Source organism: Neopsephotus bourkii, unplaced genomic scaffold (genome assembly GCF_033783945.1).
Source record: "Neopsephotus bourkii isolate Nb327-2 ecotype Australia unplaced genomic scaffold, CSIRO-AGI_Nbou_v1 NB_318, whole genome shotgun sequence".
Lineage (NCBI taxonomy): Eukaryota > Metazoa > Chordata > Aves > Psittaciformes > Psittacidae > Neopsephotus > Neopsephotus bourkii.
Window position 1 is genome coordinate 3,024,078 of NW_026900826.1, and position 20,831 is coordinate 3,044,908.

The following is a 20,831-nucleotide window of genomic DNA, read 5'->3' on the forward strand; positions in this document are numbered from 1 at the left end:
TTTTTTTTTCTTCAGAATTTCATCTAAAGGCACTGAGTCTTTTCTTAGATTTTTTTTTTGTTTTCTGTCCAGCTATACTTATATTGAAGCTTTATCTTCCCACTGCTCTCCCTTTTTCCGCCCCCTTCTTTTGTTCTATCCAGATCAAAGGATTATTCAGCACTTCCAGCAAAAAGGCTCTGGCATTTTCTGGTGAAGCAAGAAATTCTTCAGGAGACTTTCATAAGATACATATTCACCAAGAAAAGAAAACAAAGTGAGGTAAACAAAGGATGTAACCTTTTTCCTAGGAAAAACAAACAAACAAACAAAACACAACAAAACCCCAACCAAACAAAATCCCCTTCAATTATAACTGTTCCTCAGTCTCAGTATTTCTTTTAATTTTTCTTTCCATTTTTGTTGGTATTTCAATTTCCTTTCATTTAGTAGTGTATGGATTTTTTTTTAATCAACATGACTGTCATGTTGTTATTGAAATATCAACTAAACCAGATAATTTAGACAAGACATATCTCACCTTACATGTTCTTGAATACTGTCCTCATAAAGAAACAGAACATTAACAATAAGTAATAAGGAAATAAATTGGAGTATTCATATATATTTGTGTGTGTCATATTGAAAAAGGAATTTAAATGAGCTATTGCTTTGTGTATATGTATATATGCATAAGTAATATATACATATAAAAATAACATTATATAGTAATATATAATACAGGTCTTTACAAATTGTACCAGTTACAACTGTAATGAGTTCTAACTGAAAATTTAAACCAACACATAACTACCATGGGAATAAGTATACTACTTAGTATCTTTAAGAATTCCTGTAAGTATGGAGTTTGTGTGTCTATTACTCCTCCATTTATTTGCTGCGTCATACATTTTATGTTCATCTAGGAGGCATTACATTTTAACTGAGCTTGTTTAGATTCCTGTCTTAGTTTCTGTGCCTTTTATAAAAAGTTAAAAATACATTTGTCATCATTTACTGACAGAGTGGCCTTTAAAATCTAGTTTGGAATGTTTCATTCTTTTTTTATATTTGTTTGTGCATGTGTTTTGTGTTTGTGACTGTGTGATGTTATGTAGTCTGTAGAAGATCGTGTGGAGCAGGTCAAACAAAACTGCGTAGCAGAAGATCACAAAAACAAGGTAGTATCCCTTCTCCCAAACCTCTAGCACATTCTTAAAAGTTCTGTGGAACTGGCTTTTCTTTCTCTAATGTGACTAACAGAAACTCTATGTTCTTTGTAGTCTGTGTGACAGGCTTTTAATCCGTGAATTAACTTTGGATGTCCTGATAATTGGGATGAGTGAACACCCTGTAAATAGCTTTGTGCTTCTTACACTCAAATAAAACTTTTGGCTTCTAGAACACTAAAGAGTATGAGAAGTCTGAAGTCTAGCTTCCTAAACAATGCTGAGGCCACTGAACTTTTCTTGCATGAATTTTGTTTAGATTTTTGCAGTCTGAATGTACCACTACAAAATGGATTTTCATGCTAATTGCAATGTCTTACACATGTTTTGTAGGTTGAAGCAGATCTTGGCTACCCTGGAGGAAAAGCAAAAATCATTCACAAAGAGTCAGATATGATAATGGCATTTGCAGTTAATAAGGTAAGCCCTCAAATGCTACAATAAGTGTAAAAAAAAAATCTTAATTGTAGTTAGTATAAACTTTCTCTTTGTGCTGCGTAGGCAAACAGCAGTGAAATTGTTTTGGCATCTACACATGATGTTCAAGAACTTGATATTTCAGCTCTACTGGCTGCTCAGTCATTTATATGGATTGGGGAAGAGTATGACAGAGAGTCTAAAAGGTAGGATTGCTTCTTTGTGGTTATATTAAGAGTACTGATTTACTGCAAGGATGCATATATAATACCTGTGTAAGCACAATTGAGTCATAAAAAGTAGATTACTCTTCTTCACTAGGTTTCAGATTGCTTTATAAAGGAGTGAGGAAAGAAAAAAGATTAATTAATTACTGTCTTTGTTTCACAAATGGAGTTGTAGTGGCTAATGCTAGTTGTACAATGCAATGGCCTGAATTACTGCCTCCTCCCGTACCGTGCTGAGAAGTATAAATATATCAGCTGCACCAAGCACTCATCTTTACCATGCTCCATTTAACAGAGTAGGTCTACATAAAGACATACAGGTCAGGAATATTCCAACAATATTGTTCTCAAAAGAGCTTATATTCATAACATCTGTCTACCACAGTTAGGACCATCTATTGAAGTTAAAACACTGATAGTTTTGGAACATGTGGAAAGAATTTGTACAATATAAGTGCAGTAATTAGTTTATAGTCTCGTTATAATCACTTCTCTACCCACTTCCGTTAAGCACTTGACAATGAAATAACCAAACAGTATTGGTAGAAAAGAAACACTTGTTTAAAGTATAGCACTGCTGTTCTTTTACAGTTCTGATGATATTGACTTCCGTGGTTCTACCACAACACTAGCTCAGTCTTCTGCATCATCTTTTGGAGCGACTCAGATACAGCCTTCTTCATCTATGCCGTGGTTAGGCAGTGGTCAAACTAGCACTGGAGCTGGTGTGGTAAGTACTCCTATTGCATGCAGCTCAAGACTTTTTTTAGTGTATTATTTAGTAGAGACCCCTAGTGTGCACAAGTCATCATACTGTTAATTCAGCGTTGACATAAAGGACCTACAGTGACTAAGACCTGGCCCAAAATAAGGCCAAACTGAGCATTTTCTTGTTTATTTTGGCATAGAAGTATTGTGACATAGAAAATAATGGGACAGTCATGCTTTTCTTATGGAAACTTTGAGATAAGACCTTTAGTTTCTGGAGACAAACAAACAACAAAGGCCAACTGAAACTAGCATAAGCCTAAACTTTAAATTCTTGCACTGGGAATAACATCGAAAGTGTACACATCAGCATGTGCTAAACTTCTTTGTATAACAGAAGATAACATTAATACTATCTGAACTCTCATGTCTAAAAATGTTATGTCATGAACAAGCTTTCATTACTATACCGCCACTAAACATAATTAGATGCAAATAAATTTAGCTTAACAGGCTTTTTTTAACTGGGGGACACTCACCCTGTAGTAGTATAAACAAAATTTAAGAGTGTGTTTGTGTCTTTTTCTCAAAATAATGTTAATTTTTGTTTGTCTTACATGAAGCTTATTAAAAGAAATCTGAATAATGTCAAGAGAATGGCTTCACATCCAGTCCATCAGTATTGTAAGTGAATCATATTTACTAGTAAAGATTAGATAATTTTGTATAAAATACTGTGGTATTAATGAACGAACATCTATGTTAATCTTAGATCTTACAGGAGCACAAGATGGTAGTGTTAGAATGTTTGAGTGGACAAGGCCACAGCAATTGGTATGCTTTCAGCAGGCTGGGAATGCCAGGGTTACAAGAATGTATTTCAATTCCCAGGGCAATAAAGTAAGTACAATGTTTAGAATTTTTCTCTTCCCCCCCCCCCCCCTTTTTTTTGGGGGGGGGGGTGTGATTGTTTGTTTTTATTCTTAAGAAGCATTTGGTTGTGCTATAGCCTCAAAAGCAGTTTTAACTGGTGATGCACCAAACTGTTAAGATGTCCTAAAATGATATCACAAACAGTGTCATACCATTCATTTTGTCTGCATATGGAAGTTTTGTAATAAATGCTGGCCCTTATTCTCCTTTCTTTTCTGCCGGCTTTATGCTGCTATCCCATATCTCATTTGCTGCATTTTCAGACTTTATGTTCTACCTGTTCTGAGATCTGTATTCCTATGTGGTGACCTTTTTCAATTAAACATTAAAAAAAATATAATACCGAGCTTACATATTTTATAGAAGCAAACTTGTATCAATCTAGGTCTGGGTCTTCAAGAGTGCTTCACACTTTGCATTCTGGCCAAGACCAAGTTTTGACAATACATTACCTAGGAGATACACATAATACACTGTGTTAGTTTGAAGAATATACATACATTCCAGTACAGGGGGGCACACCATACGCTTTGGCCAGAAATGAGTCCAAGGTATACAAGATGCAGAAAGCAGAGTGGCCAAAGAAAAAAACTGGGAAGGGTATCCACCTCTTCTGTTTTTCATGTTGCCCATTCTGTTATTTTAGCAGGTCTTGTCTGCATTTTTACTGTCTTAACTATTTAACCTCGTTATAGTTGAAAATCATAAAAAGTGTATTAAAGGACTTTGGGCATGACTGCAAGATAGCTATAAAGCAGTGAAGGTCAACATTTAGAAATAGCTGGAAACATAAAAGTATCTCCCAGCATACTTATTTTCAGGTAGCATAAAATCTCATTTAAACTTTTTCAAAAAAGATTACTGGTTTGATTATATTTTGAGTCATTGCAATCTTAACATCACATGGGAATCAATTTTAAGCAAGAAATTGAGATGTACTAGTTGTTCCCAGTGTTTCACATTGGGTTTACTCAGGCAGGACTCATGAAACCTAACTAAAAAGAGAATATAAAAAATACTTCTAAATATTTCCAAAAAAACTTTAAGAACACTTGCAGGTGTAGAATATACTGTATAGCATATACAGTATTACTTGCTATGCATTTTGGTTAATAAATATAACTGTCATTTTACCATTCATGATATGGTAGAGTCCTTCCATAACTGTTATCATAGCTCGCTGTCATGCATCTTACTTCACTAAGCATTTTATGGAGGAATCATGCCTGTGTAAACTTTAGCATTTAACATTGGGATTTGAAAGAAGCTTCCACACTTAAAAAGATTTAGGTATGTATGAGAGCATCAATCATTAAATAATCATTAACCAATTCACATTTGAACTCACTTGGCTTCTAAATTCCTGTTTTGTACCTGACAATCATCATTTAATATGGTTTGGTGGCTTAGGTGGGTTTTTTCCTGGTCAGCTGTTTACTCTCAGGAAGTAAGAATCCAGTAACTAGTATATTGTGCTAATAAATCCAGTTTATTCTTTTCAGTGTGGTGTTGCTGATGGTGAAGGATTTCTGAGTATTTGGCAAGTAAACCAAACCACCTCAAATCCTAAACCTTATCTGGTAAGTACACAGAATTCTGTAATTCTTTTATTCTTTTCTTTTTATAGAGGAAAGCTACATCTTTGAGACTTCATACAGGCCAAGAGTGTAAGGTTTCACTGTGATGTTTTGATTTTGCTGCTTTTTAATTAGTACATTTTAGCAAAACAACTGTAGTGTTTCAATGATAAGTCTTTGGAAAACTAATTTGACAGTAACCATAAGCTGCAATGTAATTACAAATACTACTTCAGCGCTACTTTTGTTTAAATTAAAAATCAGAGCTGACAGTAACAACCCAAACCTTAGTAAAACTACACCCTTCGATTCTTTTCACTGATGCTTAACAGTACATGAAGACCAGACCACGCTTACTTTGAAAATCAGGCTATGGTGATACACTATATTGTGGATTTGTTACAATTTACTTATTTAGTATCTTTTGATTTTATACTGGATTTTTAATCCCTCGGTCTGTTCTCTAAGGCTTCAAACTGTGTTGCCCATCAATTTTTAAACTTTGTCTAGAAGACTGCTTGTGTTATGCTCTCGGTGACATCAGACTGATAGTAACTTTTGATGCAGAACTGAACTGGTAAGATTGCATCTTTTTGTTTGTTTTAATAGAGTTGGCAGTGCCACAGTAAAACCACAAGTGACTTTGCATTTATAACTTCCTCAAGTCTCGTTGCTACATCGGGACAGTCCAGTGATAACAGGTGTGTTTAAAGAAACATTGAGGAATTTCACCAAATTTACCTACTCATCTCATTAACTTGCTAGCTCTTATGCATTAATGTGTAGCTGACATCTTAAGTCTCAGTGTTCTAAGCTTTGTTATATTTGAACTTACAGATCAGTTTTTTGAACATATTCCTTCAGTTGCTGGTTTCCCAAATTTAGTTTTTGTAAGGAGAAGTCAACAGCCAGTTTTTTCAAGGTGTATTCCAAATGCAGCTAGTCTGACATGATGCTGTTGCTGGGGGGGGAAAAATGTTCAGCAAAGACAAGATAATTCTTTTTCTCTGAAAAGAACAACTTCTATAATTTCCTAGTACAATTTAGGATTACACGTCTTAAAGACAGAAAGTATAGGTCCACTAAGAAGCATGAAAGAGCACAGAAAGAATTAAAGCTCTTAACTCTTTGTTTGTTCCCTCTGATGACTGCAGAGTCAAGGACTCATTCAGTTCTGCCTTCTAGGCTTTGACATAAAATGTAAATGCTTTTCGAGTCATGTCACCCCATGAATCACTTAGTAACAAACCGTAATGACTTTTCCCCCCCTTCAGAAATGTGTGCCTCTGGGACAGTTTGGCTTCATCTGGTAACAGTCTTATACATGGTAAGTAATGCAGTGAAAATTAAACCTCTAATACTTACTGACTAAGAAAATAAAGCATGCATATGCATTTGAGCTAAGGGGAAAAATTTGCACTCAGGAACTGGTCTAAATGTATATTGTACACTAATGCATGTACCAGAACAGGTTCTGCTTAGTCTCTAGCATGATATCCATCAGTTCTATATAAGAAAGTATGAAGAAAGAAGGTTATTCACAAAGCTGGTTTTGTGCCAGTATTAATAAAGACTGAAATACTGAATACAATCCTAAAAAAACCCATCTAATAAGGCTGCTGTATTGAACACTTTGGTGTGTGCAGGCTTCCACTTACAAGTGGCACTTCCTATATCCAGTACTCTGTTGTAGCACAAAGGAAAAGACAACTGTAGGTAACAGTAGAAGCAAATCCTTCTGTCTGCTGTCCTTGTCTTTCAGCACTTGGATTGGAGTCTTAAAAAAACATTTGTGCCTATTTGACCAAGTTCAGTAATTTCATCTTTATGTAATGAACCAAAGCAAAATCCTATCATGTTGTGCTATGAAAGAAAAATATATCCAAATCCAAATACAGTATCCTGTGCTTTTAAAAGAGCAAGTTCAACCATCAATATCTGCAAATAACTTCATTACTTGAATAAGCAATAGGTGCATCCTGAGATTCATATTGTAAAACCAGGAGATTGCACAGTTCAGCCTCACTTTAAAGAGATGTCTTAGTTCAGATATATATATATTCTTTTTTCAACTTGGGGATTTAACTGAACTTAATATAGGGAATTTTGTATTTTCTCATTTGTTCTAAATCCAGATACGTGCCTGTATTATAAAATGAATTAGACTGCATATTGTATTTTCTTGTGCAGTAGATCTGCATAGCTCCTAGGAGAGCAACAAGCTGTCAGCTGATGCAGCACTACCTGTGTGAAGCAATGTATCTGTCAAGTTAGAAAATACTCAGATAATACTTTATAGAAGAAATGCATTTTAAGATCGAAAGGTACTTACAGTTTCAAATCTATTGATTTCTGACACCCTCCTTCTTCAGCCTTCACTTGTCATGATCATGGTGCCACAGTACTTCAGTATGCACCTAAACATCAACTGCTAATTTCTGGAGGTAGGAAGGGATACATCTGCATCTTTGACATCAGACAGAGGCAAATGCTTTACACCTTCCACGCACACGAGTCAGCTGTGAAGGCCCTTGCCCTGCACCCTTCTGAAGACTATTTTGTCACAGGCTCAGCAGAAGGCAACATGAAGGTAAGGTACTGGATGAGCTAAGTTGTATATACTATTTAGCTGAAGTAGTATATTGACACACGTTGATGGGCATGCTGCAAATAGCCAGATAAATGCAGTAACAAAACAAACCCCCAAAACCCAAACCCACATTTGACACACAGGATGCTTGCTTTACATTTATAACATAAACTTAAATGTACTAACATCTTTCTAAAGCAAGCAGGTTTTGCTCTCTGCTTAAACAGTCTTTTTAAAGTTGTGTGACTGATATTTAAGTGGATAAATCAAAGTGCATGGCTCTGAAACCTCAGCTTCATTTTTCTCAGTTAAAAAAGGTCTGGTTTTGCCTTTGGTTACTTCTCCCTGCAATACAGGGGGCATTCAGTAACTTCAACAATGTGTGGAGTTTCTGTAACACCAAGTTCCGTTCAGTCTTGGTGCTGACGCCCAATACAGCTATTAAGCTGTCATAGCAGTCAGAAACAAAAACCAACAAAACAGAAAACCAGTCCCTGTTTTAAATTGCGTATTTCCTGAATACTAAAGGAAGAAAATACAAGAACATAGTAAAGAGAAGGAGAATACCGTTTCTCTCTTTTTAGCTGGACTGCATACTGTTTAGTAGGCACTTTCTGTGCCTCTGTGCACTTACTGGGCTAGTCTTGATGAGGGCTTCTAAAACTTAGGACACAAGAGCAGACAGCTCAGCTCTGCTACCACTCCGCTTGCTTATTAGTTATACAGCTTACTTTGTGCAGCAGTCCTTAGCAGAAAAGCATTCCCAGCTGCTGGAAAGCTGACAGCAGTCATCTTGGATAAAAATGCAGCCTGTCCATTTCTACAGCTTTCATGGGGAGAAGGTGGCGGGGGGGGCACTACTGACCAGGTAACACAGGCAGCTTCACCCTGCCCAATAACCATCTGGTCCATATTAAGGTAGCTTTTTCTGTTGTCTCACATTATGCTTCATCAGGAGGCTCTCAAAACTCTAGGAACTGTAATTGATGATAACAGACAACAAAAAATACCCTTTATTGTTGCTGAATAGCATTTAGAACAGCCAGGAATCTGAAATATCAAGGAAAAAATACAAATCCTAATTTTAATCTCCTTTTGTCGTTTGTCATTCTTTGATACAGGTGTGGAGACTGACTGGTTATAATTTAATTCATTCATTTAAAAACGAACATGCTAAGCAGTCCATTTTCAGAAACATTGGTGCTGGTGTTACCCAGATTGAAACTGTGCAAGGCAATCGTATTTTCTCCTGTGGAGCAGACGGCACACTGAAAATGAGGGTTCTTCCCCGTGCTTTCAATGTACCTTCAAGCATTTCTGACACTCTGTAGGCATCATGTAAGCTAATCCTGGTTTTATATAATGCCCCTTTAAGTAGCTAAAAACACAGTGATAAGCACTGTAGAAAGGAAACATTCTGTTTCCTTTCAAAGCAGTTGCTGCAGCATTATTATAGGGAAAAAAACGATTTAAAAAAAAAATACAACAAAAAAGCCACCAACCCACACCACTTTTACAACAGGTGTATTTTGAGTATGCCCTTTAGGGTCACTGGGGTGGAAATGCATGTACTGTATTGTAAAAGCAAAGAATTAAACCCAGTACAGTCAGTCACAGGCAGGGTTATTGCTTAGTAACCCACAAGCTGCATTTAGTAAGCGTATTGCAAAGATTCTGACAACTGTCAGTCACTTCACAAGCACTGTGGCTCTACAAGTCAGTAAGCATTTCTGATGTGATTCTGATTATTTTGATTCCAGTTTTTCGCACTAATTGAAGCATGTGTACAACTTCTCATTGTAAAATAGTTTAGTTTTAATTAAGAGTACGTGGTGTATTTTGGTTTTCACAAGAAAGTGTAATGGATGCAAATGCCGTGGAACATGTGCAATCAAGAACGTACTGTGAGATGTATCATTTTATGCTGAGATATTTTTTTTTCCTAGTGAGTATTAATACACGGTTGATACCGCAACTTGCACATCAACACATTTTTAAACGCAATGTTTTTTAATTTGCACACTATTTTTCTTTCTTCCCAACAGCTATGTTTTTTATTGGACACCTGCCTTTACTTTAGGAATGTACTGTAAGCACTATGTTTGTAGTGAAGACATCCATGGTTCTAGTCAGCTTTTAGTTTTGAAATTCATTTGTCCTGAAAAATACTTCATTAAATGAAGCTGTTAAGAGAATACCAACGGAACATACAATGCCACATTTCAGATGAATGTCAGGCTTTATGTGGCCAGCTAGTAAATAGTGGATAAAACTGGTAATTAAATTATTACCACAGTATATTGTATAAACTATGCAGAGTTCAATATTGTTTGCTTGTAATATAACTAGCTACTGTTGTCAGATGTATTTTTCTGTTGTAAACAAAAAATATGTTCTTAAGAGACTGGAACGGATGTCTGCGTATTTAAATGTTAACAAATTGTCTTATTCCTCCAATGAAAATTTTAATGTCTGTGCTGTATTGTAAAATATACTAGAATAACAAGCACCTTTCTCCCAAGGTGATTTTAAATTGCAGGCTGTGAAGTACAAGAAGTATGAAAAGAAAGAAGAGTAAATGTCACTGTTTAGTTTTCCCTTTGTAAGTTAAATAAATTACTTTTATTTCATGGAACAGTCCATTGCAGAACTCTTCCTTATATTTAAATGGATTTGACTAAACTTCCAGTGGACTGACTGGATACTGCTGAGCTATCTTTAACTTGACCTCAGATTGTACTGATGTAAAAAAGGATGAGCTGTTTGCATTTTATTGTCAGCTGTCCTAGAAAAGCATAAGGTTAACAGAATGTAGATCCTCATTTCCAACAAAGGCAGCTGCAGGAAACACATCCTGTGTTTTTTATTTTTCTAGTAGCAGCAAAAATGTACACCCTTCATTTTATGACTTTGTTTGTATGGATAAATGTGGGGAATTTTTTTTTATAGATATATGCCTTACTATAATTAAGTATAGGTATAAGCAAGTTGTGGTGGTATAGTTTACATGGCAGTGAGGAGTAAGGAAGAGTCTGCAGCAATACAAACACTGTTAAAAAAGAAATTTTAATCATAAATTTTACATCTTCTCTTCAATTTTATATCTCATTACTTTTCCCCCTTGCTCCATGTACTAAACACGATTTCATGTATATTCAATATTTAACAGTGTAGTTATTCCCATTTCCTTGTGCTTGGGCTGGATTTTTCTTTTGATTACGTAACGGTTCACTGGATTTGTCAAATTCAAAGCTATCTCCTTTTTTTTCCTATCTAAACAACTATTTCCATCTCCATTTTTAATAGCTGTATACCTTTGTCCACAAAAAGCTCACAGAGAATCAGTGAAAAGTATTAAGTGAAAGTGACAAAGGTATTTGTACACAACAGATCATTATTTCTGCTAAACCATAATCACTGATGAGAAAATGATTGCAGATAAGATGACTGCAACTGAAAGTTATAAATAGTCTCTGCTGAGCACATGACCATGGAATCAGTGTACATTAGATATAATTATCAGCTGAATAACAAGGGGAAAACAAAAGCAAGTCTGTGCTAACTGTGTGCCAGCTGCAATACTGAACAGCTATTCTTATAAAGAAATGAGAATGGACTGTATAATTGAAGTGTGTTTATGCAAAGGCACCTGCTCTCCCTTCTATACACACTCAGAAACCACCAACAGTGAACAGAGAATTATCCCAAGTGAAGAGACCCCTGTGTGTGTACCATACAGCTTTAAATAATCTATTTAGTCAAACACAGCTCCCATAAATGAAGTTTTAAAACATATTCATCTCCCAAAATGCACAGGGTAAACCATTAAGCTCCCGTTCTCCCATGTATACAAATTCTTATCTCTTAGACTGTATGAAAGCATGGCAAGAACAGACTGTGAAGACCTTAACTCAAACCTCGCGTCAATCTGCTTCTCTTTCAGTAAATCAAAAGCAAAACTTACTGTCATGTCCTTAGTATCAGTGACATACATAATGCCACATGCTATGAATGCGTTACCCGCCTTGGACTTGGGGTATGTGGTATTGATGTGCCGAATGACTGAAAAGGTTTCTTCCTCAATACGCGCAACTATAATATTTTCATCAGTGCTTGAGGCATATATAATCCAAAGTCCCTTCTCATCCACTGCTACTTTGAAATATGTCTTTGAGTTAGAAAAGAGGTAGTTACGACCATGATGTAATGCGTTTTCAATTAGCAGTGTGCCCAGCGATGCTCTGTCAAGCCCAAGTCTGAAATGAGATAAAGTATTTGGATTGTTGTGTTAGAAATTCATTTTTATACACACTGGTTGAATCAATTCAGAGTGCGTTACTACTGATAGAAGCATTGCTGAAAATACTTGTCCTCAAGGACCATTCTAATGTCTTTTAAGATTATGTACTCTACTCAAATCACCTTCCAAAACACCAGGAGAAAATTCCAAAGCAACAACCAATCTAAAAAGTGCACAAGAGCATGAATTCACTTTGGTAAGTTTCACTTTATTTAGTCTATAATCTTTATTATCACTAGGATGAAAGCAGAAACTAAAAGGAATGTGTATGAAAAGGAACAAGATACCAAGTGAAGGCCCAAACTTATGAAATCTGTACAGAAGTTTACTTTCTACGAGGCGAGAACTAAAGCAAGAAAATGTGATTGACCAAACCAAGCATGAATTCTGGGCAGGATCACCTAACCTTAGAGTTCCTTTTGAAAACAGTTCAGATAATGGAGTGCTCAAGTAAACATCAAAGGAATAAAAATTCTACTTTTGCAGAGCCAAAATCCTGACCTTATGCTGTCCTCCAACAGGACAGGCTGTACATCTCATCTCTGATATATAAAATTGTTTTTATTCCTTGAAATTCCTTAATAGGATGATCATCTGAGGACAGCAGAATTGAGCAGCTAGATTGAGTTCCTTTACTAGTTTAAGCGGGTAATCAGCTACTATCAAGACACATTTGCAGTTAGCATTTAATCACTGAAAAATGCAGTGTTTTAGCAAAGGCAGAGAGAGTAATGCTTTAAGCAATGCCTTCTGTATAAAGCACATTTCATTGTCTGATGTTTATCTAACTGTATAGTTCCATTCTTCAAATAGAAGAAAAACATCACTCAATACAGGAATACGCTACTGATACAAAATGTTTCTAAAAAGACAGGCTTAATGACAGAAACATTTCAGATCCAGGAACTTAACAATGGAAGGAAGAATACCGGAAAAATAATTTTTCTGTGGAAGTGGTGTTAATAGCATAGTTTGGAAGAATCATGGTAAGAAAAGTCAAGACTAACTAGATGATTCCCCTCAGATGTTGTAAAACTCATGTCTGCAGCAACTCTGTATTCCAGCAGCATGTATGGGCAATACAAAAAAGCTTCCAGGCTGGAGGGGATTTCTGAGCAATGTGTGTGTCAATGCAGTTAATCTTGCTAGTTGCTTCATGTTTGTAAATAACCTTGCAAGGGCTAGAAGGTCAGCTCTTAGCAGGAGCAGTCACATAGAAAGGCAGACTTTCTTTAGGACTTTTTTCTATAAAGAGCCAACAAGATAAAAAGCATCTCAAGATTCATTAGATATGTGCAAAAACTGCAACAAAAAAAACACCTTTTCGTTTTCTATATGAAAATCCTGAAGGGAACAGAAAAGTGAGGTTTCATTCCTGAGGTTCTTTTCTGTTCCCCCCATCAAAGACAGTCTAGCCTAGAACTTCCAACAGTTCAAAAATCCCTGAATCTTATGGCATACTGGGGTAAATGACAAGATGCACTGTAATATTTTTATCAACTGCAGGGAATTAAACCTACAATTTTTGATTGCTACTATAAATGAAGTCAACCAAAATTAAAAAGAGGTGGAAAAGCATGCGATGAAACAACAGATCAAAGGATGAAGCAATTTCATGTCAGGTATCATGACAAAACCTGTCAAAAGTCAGACAAACCTAGTTCTACCAGCTTTTAAATATGACAGGACACTTTCTTTAACTATATTTGTCAATGTCTGCAAAATGAACCAACCAGGTCCTCACCTTTCCATTAAATCAATACAAAAACTCACAGAAGCTTTTCTGCAACCCAAAATCAAGGACTTGACTGTCACAGAATTCCTAGTGCCTCATTCTATCTGTGCTGAAGATAAATAATCTTAAGAGTGAATAACTGAAGAGAAAGGCCACGTCTTGGCAACTTTGAGAGACGTTTTGAAAATTCCACAAATAGTTTGTGCTCATCTGTACGTGAAGGCATTTCCCAGTTAACAGTACCCAAGCAAAAGTGAGGAACCTCTGTGCTATCAGCAAATATCAACACTCTGTGTTATATTTGTATAAACAAAAAGCCCAAAAGATATCTAAAGGAGGTTGCCAGAAAGTGTGTTTGTCTTTGGCAGAATAAACCTGGCTTAAACCACAACAGCATTATAGAATCCAAGCAGCTTGTTCAAATTCCTTGGCATCTAAATGAATATAGGAAGGCAGCACTCACACCTGCTTGAGAAGACATCAAAGTATACTAATGTTCTTGGCTCAAACATCAGAGTCATGTAAGAGAATTTGAAAGCAAATACAATCTTTCACTTGCCCTTGGGCTGTCTTTCTTTGGCTCTTCCCACAAGATGAGAGTTTGGTTTTGATTTGTACTGTCTATCCCTGTCCTCAGTAGAAACTGAAGAGGGAGATGTAATTCCCAGTTCCAATTCAGGGAGATGCACTGGGAGAGTTGTAAGAACTTATTACAAGGAAATCAAACAGTGGTGCCGCTCCACAGTGAGATGCAGAATCCACCAGTTCACCAGCTGGTGTCTTGGTGCATTCCTTTGCGCTAGCAGCATAAAATCAACCCCTGTCTAAGAACCCCTAAGCTAAGAACAGTGCTATCCAAGAGCAAAGCATGTGTATCAACCCAGCAGGAAGCTCTGGAAAGCCAAGCTCCACAGGTGGGCTTCAGTCATGTAATTGCTCATCCATGTCCCCCAAGCTGCAGTTGAACCAATTCTTACTCTGATGGAGGTAGATGTACAGCTGCTTTAGTTTTTGGGTTGGGTTTCTTTTTTCCACTCAAATACTTGTTTCTAACCACCAAATTCCTTCATTCTTATTTCTTTATCGCAGTTATGAGCACAGCAAATCCAAGTGCAAGAACATCCACAGCAATGTAACTTAGAATAGAAACCTGCTGGATCTCATTATAGCCAAAAGAAAAATTTCTTCACTTCTGCACATGGCATCTCATTTATCTGGAGGCCCCATTATCCTACCGTGCAGGGACCACTCAGGATAACCACTTAGGCACTTAATGCTTAACAAACTGACTGTCACAGCAGAGTTAAAAGACCTGGACTACACTGCCAGCTGCTTTCCTTCCACAGCATCTACATGCGGAGGGAAGTCCGGTAACGCACATTCTAGTTACAGATTGGAAAGCATTAGTAGTTCTATTCTGGAAAGCATTCTGAACCATTCCTCTATTGTTATTCTGGACAGGACCAAAATGAAATATAAAATGGTACAAGTGGTCTGCTTTTCTGAGGTTCACCTCTGTCACTGTAGCCCCATTGCTCCTCTTTCCACATCGTCGCTTGCCTTAAGCCAACTATGCGTGACTTACTTCAGAATGACATTGGTTCCTCCCTTTTGATAGTACAGATGATTGTTTCGTACTGCATGACCACAGCCATAAAAGAATCCTGTGATGTTAATGATCCTGTAGCTGTCATTGAGCAAGGCATTGGAATTCTCATATTCTTTTATAGAGTTTCCTAAACGAAGGGGAAAACATATAAAGAGAGCTATCATGTATTTCCTCTGGTTTTGAAATCTCTATTCTAAAATTCAATCTCTGGTGAAAGTCAATCTCAGTCAAATAGCTGACAGACAATTGTGTTTTCAATAATGATTCAACTTACTGGAATGTGATAAAACAATTCAGACACACATACCAAAAAATAAAAATCTATAGAGATGGTGTTTAAAGGCTGCTTCCCACAGACCTGATGGACCCTAATTCTGAACACAGTTGGTAAATATACAGAAACGTTTTCCCCTTAGGTCCTGCACTAAATGTAGCTCATGCAGCATCTGATTCATTTTCATGCCTCGCTATATGAAAAGGCAAAACTAGCTACAGTTTAGGGAAGTAAAACCATAGGAAACTGTTGAAAGAATACAAAAAAAAAAGGCATGAACAACAGATATTTATACTTGGATTGGTTAAAAAAAACAACAAACAAGCAAACAAAAAAACCCCAACCAAAATCCTCAAACTATTTTCAAAATCTGATATTGAATTTGAAAACATCTAAAGATACTGCAAATGTCTATAACCATGTGGTCAGGTATTATACAGGTAATACAGAAAACATTCTGAAAAAGATGTGGGTACAAACTCCATCATTCTTCATTAGAATTATTAGTTTAGGGTTCTGAAGACATTCAGAAAGCAATGTTAGTATAACAGCTGGTTTTTGATGAGTGACTACTCCCAGTGTACCTGAAAAATGCATGGTAAGCCAAATCCTTTCATCACTTATATTTGCAGGTTCCCGCATCCAAGTTCCAAACGTTTGCTGTACACTGACAAAGTGAACAGGACTTCCTACAGATGTTATGACACATGCTAGTAGAGAAAAAGCACATGTCTGTTATCTGTGTCACTAAAACAGTAAGTAGCAGATAGTCGCACTCTGTAGCAGGTTACCAGCTTTTTTTGAAGGAGCAGGGGTTCTGTCTTCAGCTTTTCCAGCCAGGGTATCATCATTTGGTACAGCACACGTCTCACCTAGAGTTGAGAGAGAAAGGGTCAGATAAGTCACTTTTCTGTATCTGACATGGCAGATATGCACATCCGTGACTCCACTAAAATCTCAGGATGACAACTGGGATTTTGTTTCATCTGGGACAAAAAGCTTAGGTTAGTCTGGTCATAAAGAGATAAAGAGACTTGCTCTCACTTCCACCAAGGAAATTAAGTGTTTGGGCTAGGGTTTTTTTTTCCTTAAAGTCATTAGACAGTCGACTTTGAGGAGTAACTGATTTTACTCAATAGATTTAATTCCTGAGCTGTGAATTTCTGAGTAGCTGCTTAGAAAGGCAGAGTTGCCCCTTTCCTTTGATAACCAGACAACTGAGATAGCTGGCAGCTGGCTGATTTAACAGCAATACCAAAAATACATTCTTGGGAGTGAGTGAAGGCTAAACTCAAAAGCTTCATGCCCAAATATACATACATCAGCAGAGGGGGTGCACTCTGTAGGCAATAGTGGAAGTTTTGCTTATGCTGTTAATGCCCAAGACAGTAATAAAGTTTGAACACATACGCAGGTCAGTCATCCATGCTATTAATCAGTATGAAAGGCTAAGGGAAATTTCACAGTATATTCCTTATACACATAGAAATGGCTCGCATTAGAAACAAACACCTGGGAATGGTTTTCCCCATCCCTCAACAATTTAACTAAATTCTAAATTGGGTTGGCTTTACTCTTAGCATTTACGTTAAAACAATCCCTGAATAATATTATTTATGAACCTTTTTCTCTAAACCCAGATACCTCTTCTGCTATACATTTTAGTTTACTTAGAATGAATAACCAGAGAGAACAGTTCTCAGTTCTTTGCAGAAGATACCCTGATTTAACTGTAGCTTTGTTTTCTAATTCCATTCTTAACCTTCGTCTCCTTACACATTTCACAGTGCTTGACATGCAGGCAGCAAATTCTTTCAGACATGTGTTTTTCGCTGTTGCCTTCCAATATATTTCTAGGACTTACATGGCTGTGCTGAAGTTTAATGAGAAAGACAGTAAAAATATGAAATAACTGTGAAATAATGCTGAAAGGTTACTGTGACATTTAGGAAAGAAAGGACAGATTATACTGCATTGTTTTGTTCTCCTTTAGGTTATATTCACTCTTTGTTCATGAAGAACAAAATTACTCCAAGATAGAACAAGAACTACGCATATTTCTCCCACCCATTTATCTAGGACATTTAGTGATGACATTAAAAGTTTCTAAGTGATCACAGCTATCTCCAAAATAAGGAACAGTTAGTGCAACCAGGGGAAGATGAATGCCTATAGCTAGAATCCAGCAATCCTTCTAGATCCCTTTCCAGATTCTGATCTCAAAATAGTGTTAAAATATCTCAGAAAAGGAACCCACTCAGTGTAAATTATAAATTGCAATGCACAAGTTAATTTTGTTGGACCAAGTTAACAAATGCAGTTAACTGAATGAGCAGTGCCCTATACAGCAGCTTATCTAAGACTATAGAGTAGTCAAGGACTAGATCAGTGTTTGCAGTGAAGCTGAGTGCACTATTTACGTTTGAGAATATCTGCAGTACTCTGAGGACTTTCAGCTGCATGAAACAGAAAGAGACTAAGATTAAACAGATGGTTTTCCATCAGAGATTCTTGGGTGGAATTTTCTTTGCTTTCTTAAAAAAAAAAAAAAAGCTGAAACATTCTGGCTGGGAGTTAATGGAGTTTACAAGACATTAAAACTACTGATTTGGGCTTTCTGGGAGGGTGGGAACTATGGAGCAAGGGAGTGTGGAGCAGGGATGTTTCTGTTAGAATTACCTAACAGTACCATTGAGAACAAATGCACCTGAGCCTTCAGCTAATTGTTCTCTTCAAGTTTTACCTGATACAAAATTTAATTTAAAGAAACTGTTATTTGTATTCTATGTAAGAAGGTAACTACAGTTGTAAATCAGCACCTGTATTTTTTCTTCAAAGGGGTATGAATACTTAATTACAAAAGCTATTTTATTCCTTGAATTTTGGTAATAAGATCTCGCAGCTACTAACTCATAAAAAGTAAACGCTCACTGAGGAAGAGCTCATCTTTGCAGAGTTATTCAAGTATAACTCCTACTTGCGCACTGGGATTTAAAATCCATCAGGGATCCATCAGGTAGCTTATCCTCCAAAGCTCTTCAGTGTGTTTCAACACTTGAAAAGAGGGTACCTGAGTAAACGGTCCAATTATATCTTGTACAATAGTTCATGCATTTCTGAATTTCAAATAGGATGAGATTTCTGCTCCAGCTATCTACTTTCCGTTGTAAGGAAGCTCTCTGGGCTCTGTTGCAATACATCAACACCCAGAATCTCTTGATTGAGGTTCTTACATGTTACTACAATTAAATACTATAATAAGAGGCAGAAATAGCTGGTATGTTTTTTCACGCAATATTAAATATTCACTTGCTAATTTTGACACTTTTTTACATTAGTGTTAATTAATGCATTTATAGTAATAAAAAAAGTCATCTCAGCAAACTGTGCTGAATGATGGTGACAGAAAGATACCACCCTATTAATGGTGTGGCATACAAATTGCTCTGCTTGTTTCACACTTAATAATTGTATGTGGTTCTTCAGTTCTCAAAAGGGAAGCTATCCCTTTTGGTATGCCTATCAAGAAGCTACCTTACCAATTATGAAAGAAATCCCACTTTATCAAGCAGTGCTGCAAATAACTCTCTTCCAGAAATGCCTAAGATTAGTAACTGAGACATCCTTTGCTATTCCTAAGTTTACAGGATCACTCTGACCTCCCCTGAAAACACAGCTGGGAGGAAAATCCATCCCAGAACTGTAAGGGTAGCAGGAGTCACTGAAAGCTGCCACCCTGTTGAATGCAATACCATCCAGGGGTAAGGGACAAGAACAGCCAGATCTACTATGCAGATACAAACCCAAGAGTCTGTTTCCACTCTCGAGCTGGAGTAAGGTAAAAATACAATCCTGGCATGATTTTTCAGTAGTCCACAGTATCAAGTTAAATCCATGAGGACTTACTAGTACCCAGCACACCTGAAAATCATGCCAGAGATGTCTCATGCTGAACTCTTTGCACCTGATCAGGAACTTAAAGCAGAGCAGCTGCTACACTTCAACATACAATCTGTGAGCCAGTAGTCTGGATGCTCGTATTTTGGTTCTAACAGCAGCTGCTGTGCAATTTACAGACACAGTTTGGAGAGAATCTACTCTAATTTTTCTCTTTATGAATATTAAAATTAGCCATATATTTCACCAACACAGCTACAGTAAATGAAATAAGAGACTCACGATCCACCTGCATTCAGAATGCAATAATGATGAACAACAACAGTAGAAAAGAGCTCAAGATCACCCTGCTCGAAAATCTACATTTTCAAATGGACACAAAGTCTCAGAGAATCCTTTTGTATTCCTCCAGCTTTTAAAAGTCTTAGCTAGTTCAAGCCTGCTTCACTTCTCCCAGTAACAGGCAATTTCATTTTGTAGAATACAGTGAAATGTAGCCTGGTTATTAGCTGTTATAGTTACATATAAAATTAAAATTCAGCATTTAAAAGTGAAACATTTCAACAGCCTTTCTCTTACTACCCAAGTGTATCCCATCCAACAGAAAACCCCATGTATAAATACTTTGCCTGGGCACAATCAAGTACGTTGAATAACATGATTGAAAGACTACTGTTGCACTGGAGATAGCTTGCTGCCTTATCCAGATTATATTTCAGCAAAACACCTAACCACATGCTCAGCTTTAAGTTTGTACAATTTTATTGATGCCAGCAAAATTAAACACATGCATACGGTTTTATGACACTTTACTATCCTAAAAAGAACACTGGAAAGAACTAACCTGTGCATTTGCTGCTGTATACGTTCTCCTGAAGCTGTGCTTTATTTTTGCCTTTACGTTTTCCTGGAAGCCCTGGGGGTCCAGGTGGTCCAGGGGGCCCTGGGGGTCCAGGTTCACCCTTTGCACCTATGTATAAAACAGAGTACAATGTCACAGACACTCTAAGGAACAGGCAACCTGCAGAGAAATGTACACGTTCACATGATGGACTTCCAGAGATCTGTAAAACAGCCCCTCCCTTCTTAAGGGGTACCTGCATATAGAAATCTGATGCAATAAACACAGTGGGGTGCTGTATGTTAGAAGATGAACCATACAAAACTGCACAAGTTGTATGACATCAATGCAATTTATCTGTTGGGAGTACAGGCACATAAAGAGTTATAAAAGCACTGTTGGCTTTTAGTTACTGTATTCTGAGACTTCAACATCAGATGTTACAATGCTGTAATTTTACACAGCTTATATTTATGGCTGCTTCACACATTCCTGAGAGGAAACCTGGCCTTCAT

At 36.9% G+C, this 20,831-nt stretch overlaps 2 protein-coding genes across 5 annotated transcripts in view; one reads left to right on the forward strand and one right to left on the reverse strand.

Moving 5' to 3' along the window:
- DMXL2 (Dmx like 2) overlaps positions 1-9,108 on the forward strand; it is a 52,604-nt gene extending 43,496 nt beyond the window's left edge. Inside the window, exons 33-44 of one of the 2 annotated variants that reach the window (XM_061347393.1) lie at positions 144-261; positions 1,098-1,160; positions 1,542-1,628; positions 1,710-1,831; positions 2,444-2,582; positions 3,184-3,244; positions 3,333-3,460; positions 4,996-5,073; positions 5,680-5,771; positions 6,345-6,397; positions 7,443-7,660; positions 8,782-9,108. In XM_061347393.1, the coding sequence (XP_061203377.1) occupies positions 144-261; positions 1,098-1,160; positions 1,542-1,628; positions 1,710-1,831; positions 2,444-2,582; positions 3,184-3,244; positions 3,333-3,460; positions 4,996-5,073; positions 5,680-5,771; positions 6,345-6,397; positions 7,443-7,660; positions 8,782-8,991 (1,369 nt within the window). In that variant the 3' untranslated portion in view covers positions 8,992-9,108. The remainder of the gene's footprint in view (positions 1-143; positions 262-1,097; positions 1,161-1,541; positions 1,629-1,709; positions 1,832-2,443; positions 2,583-3,183; positions 3,245-3,332; positions 3,461-4,995; positions 5,074-5,679; positions 5,772-6,344; positions 6,398-7,442; positions 7,661-8,781) is intronic. The other variant, XM_061347394.1, reaches the window with a different exon arrangement.
- A 1,599-nt stretch (positions 9,109-10,707) lies between these two features.
- The window catches only part of GLDN (gliomedin), a 73,167-nt gene continuing 63,043 nt past the window's right edge, over positions 10,708-20,831 (reverse strand). For 2 of the 3 annotated variants that reach the window (XM_061347397.1, XM_061347395.1), the window contains exons 6-10: positions 20,320-20,445; positions 16,370-16,450; positions 16,163-16,288; positions 15,281-15,431; positions 10,708-11,916 (exon numbers count right to left, since the gene is read on the reverse strand). In XM_061347397.1, coding sequence (XP_061203381.1) covers positions 11,457-11,916; positions 15,281-15,431; positions 16,163-16,288; positions 16,370-16,450; positions 20,320-20,445 — 944 coding nt within the window. In that variant the 3' untranslated portion in view covers positions 10,708-11,456. Of the gene's footprint in view, positions 11,917-15,280; positions 15,432-16,162; positions 16,289-16,354; positions 16,451-20,319; positions 20,446-20,831 lie in introns of all 3 variants that reach the window. The other variant, XM_061347396.1, reaches the window with a different exon arrangement.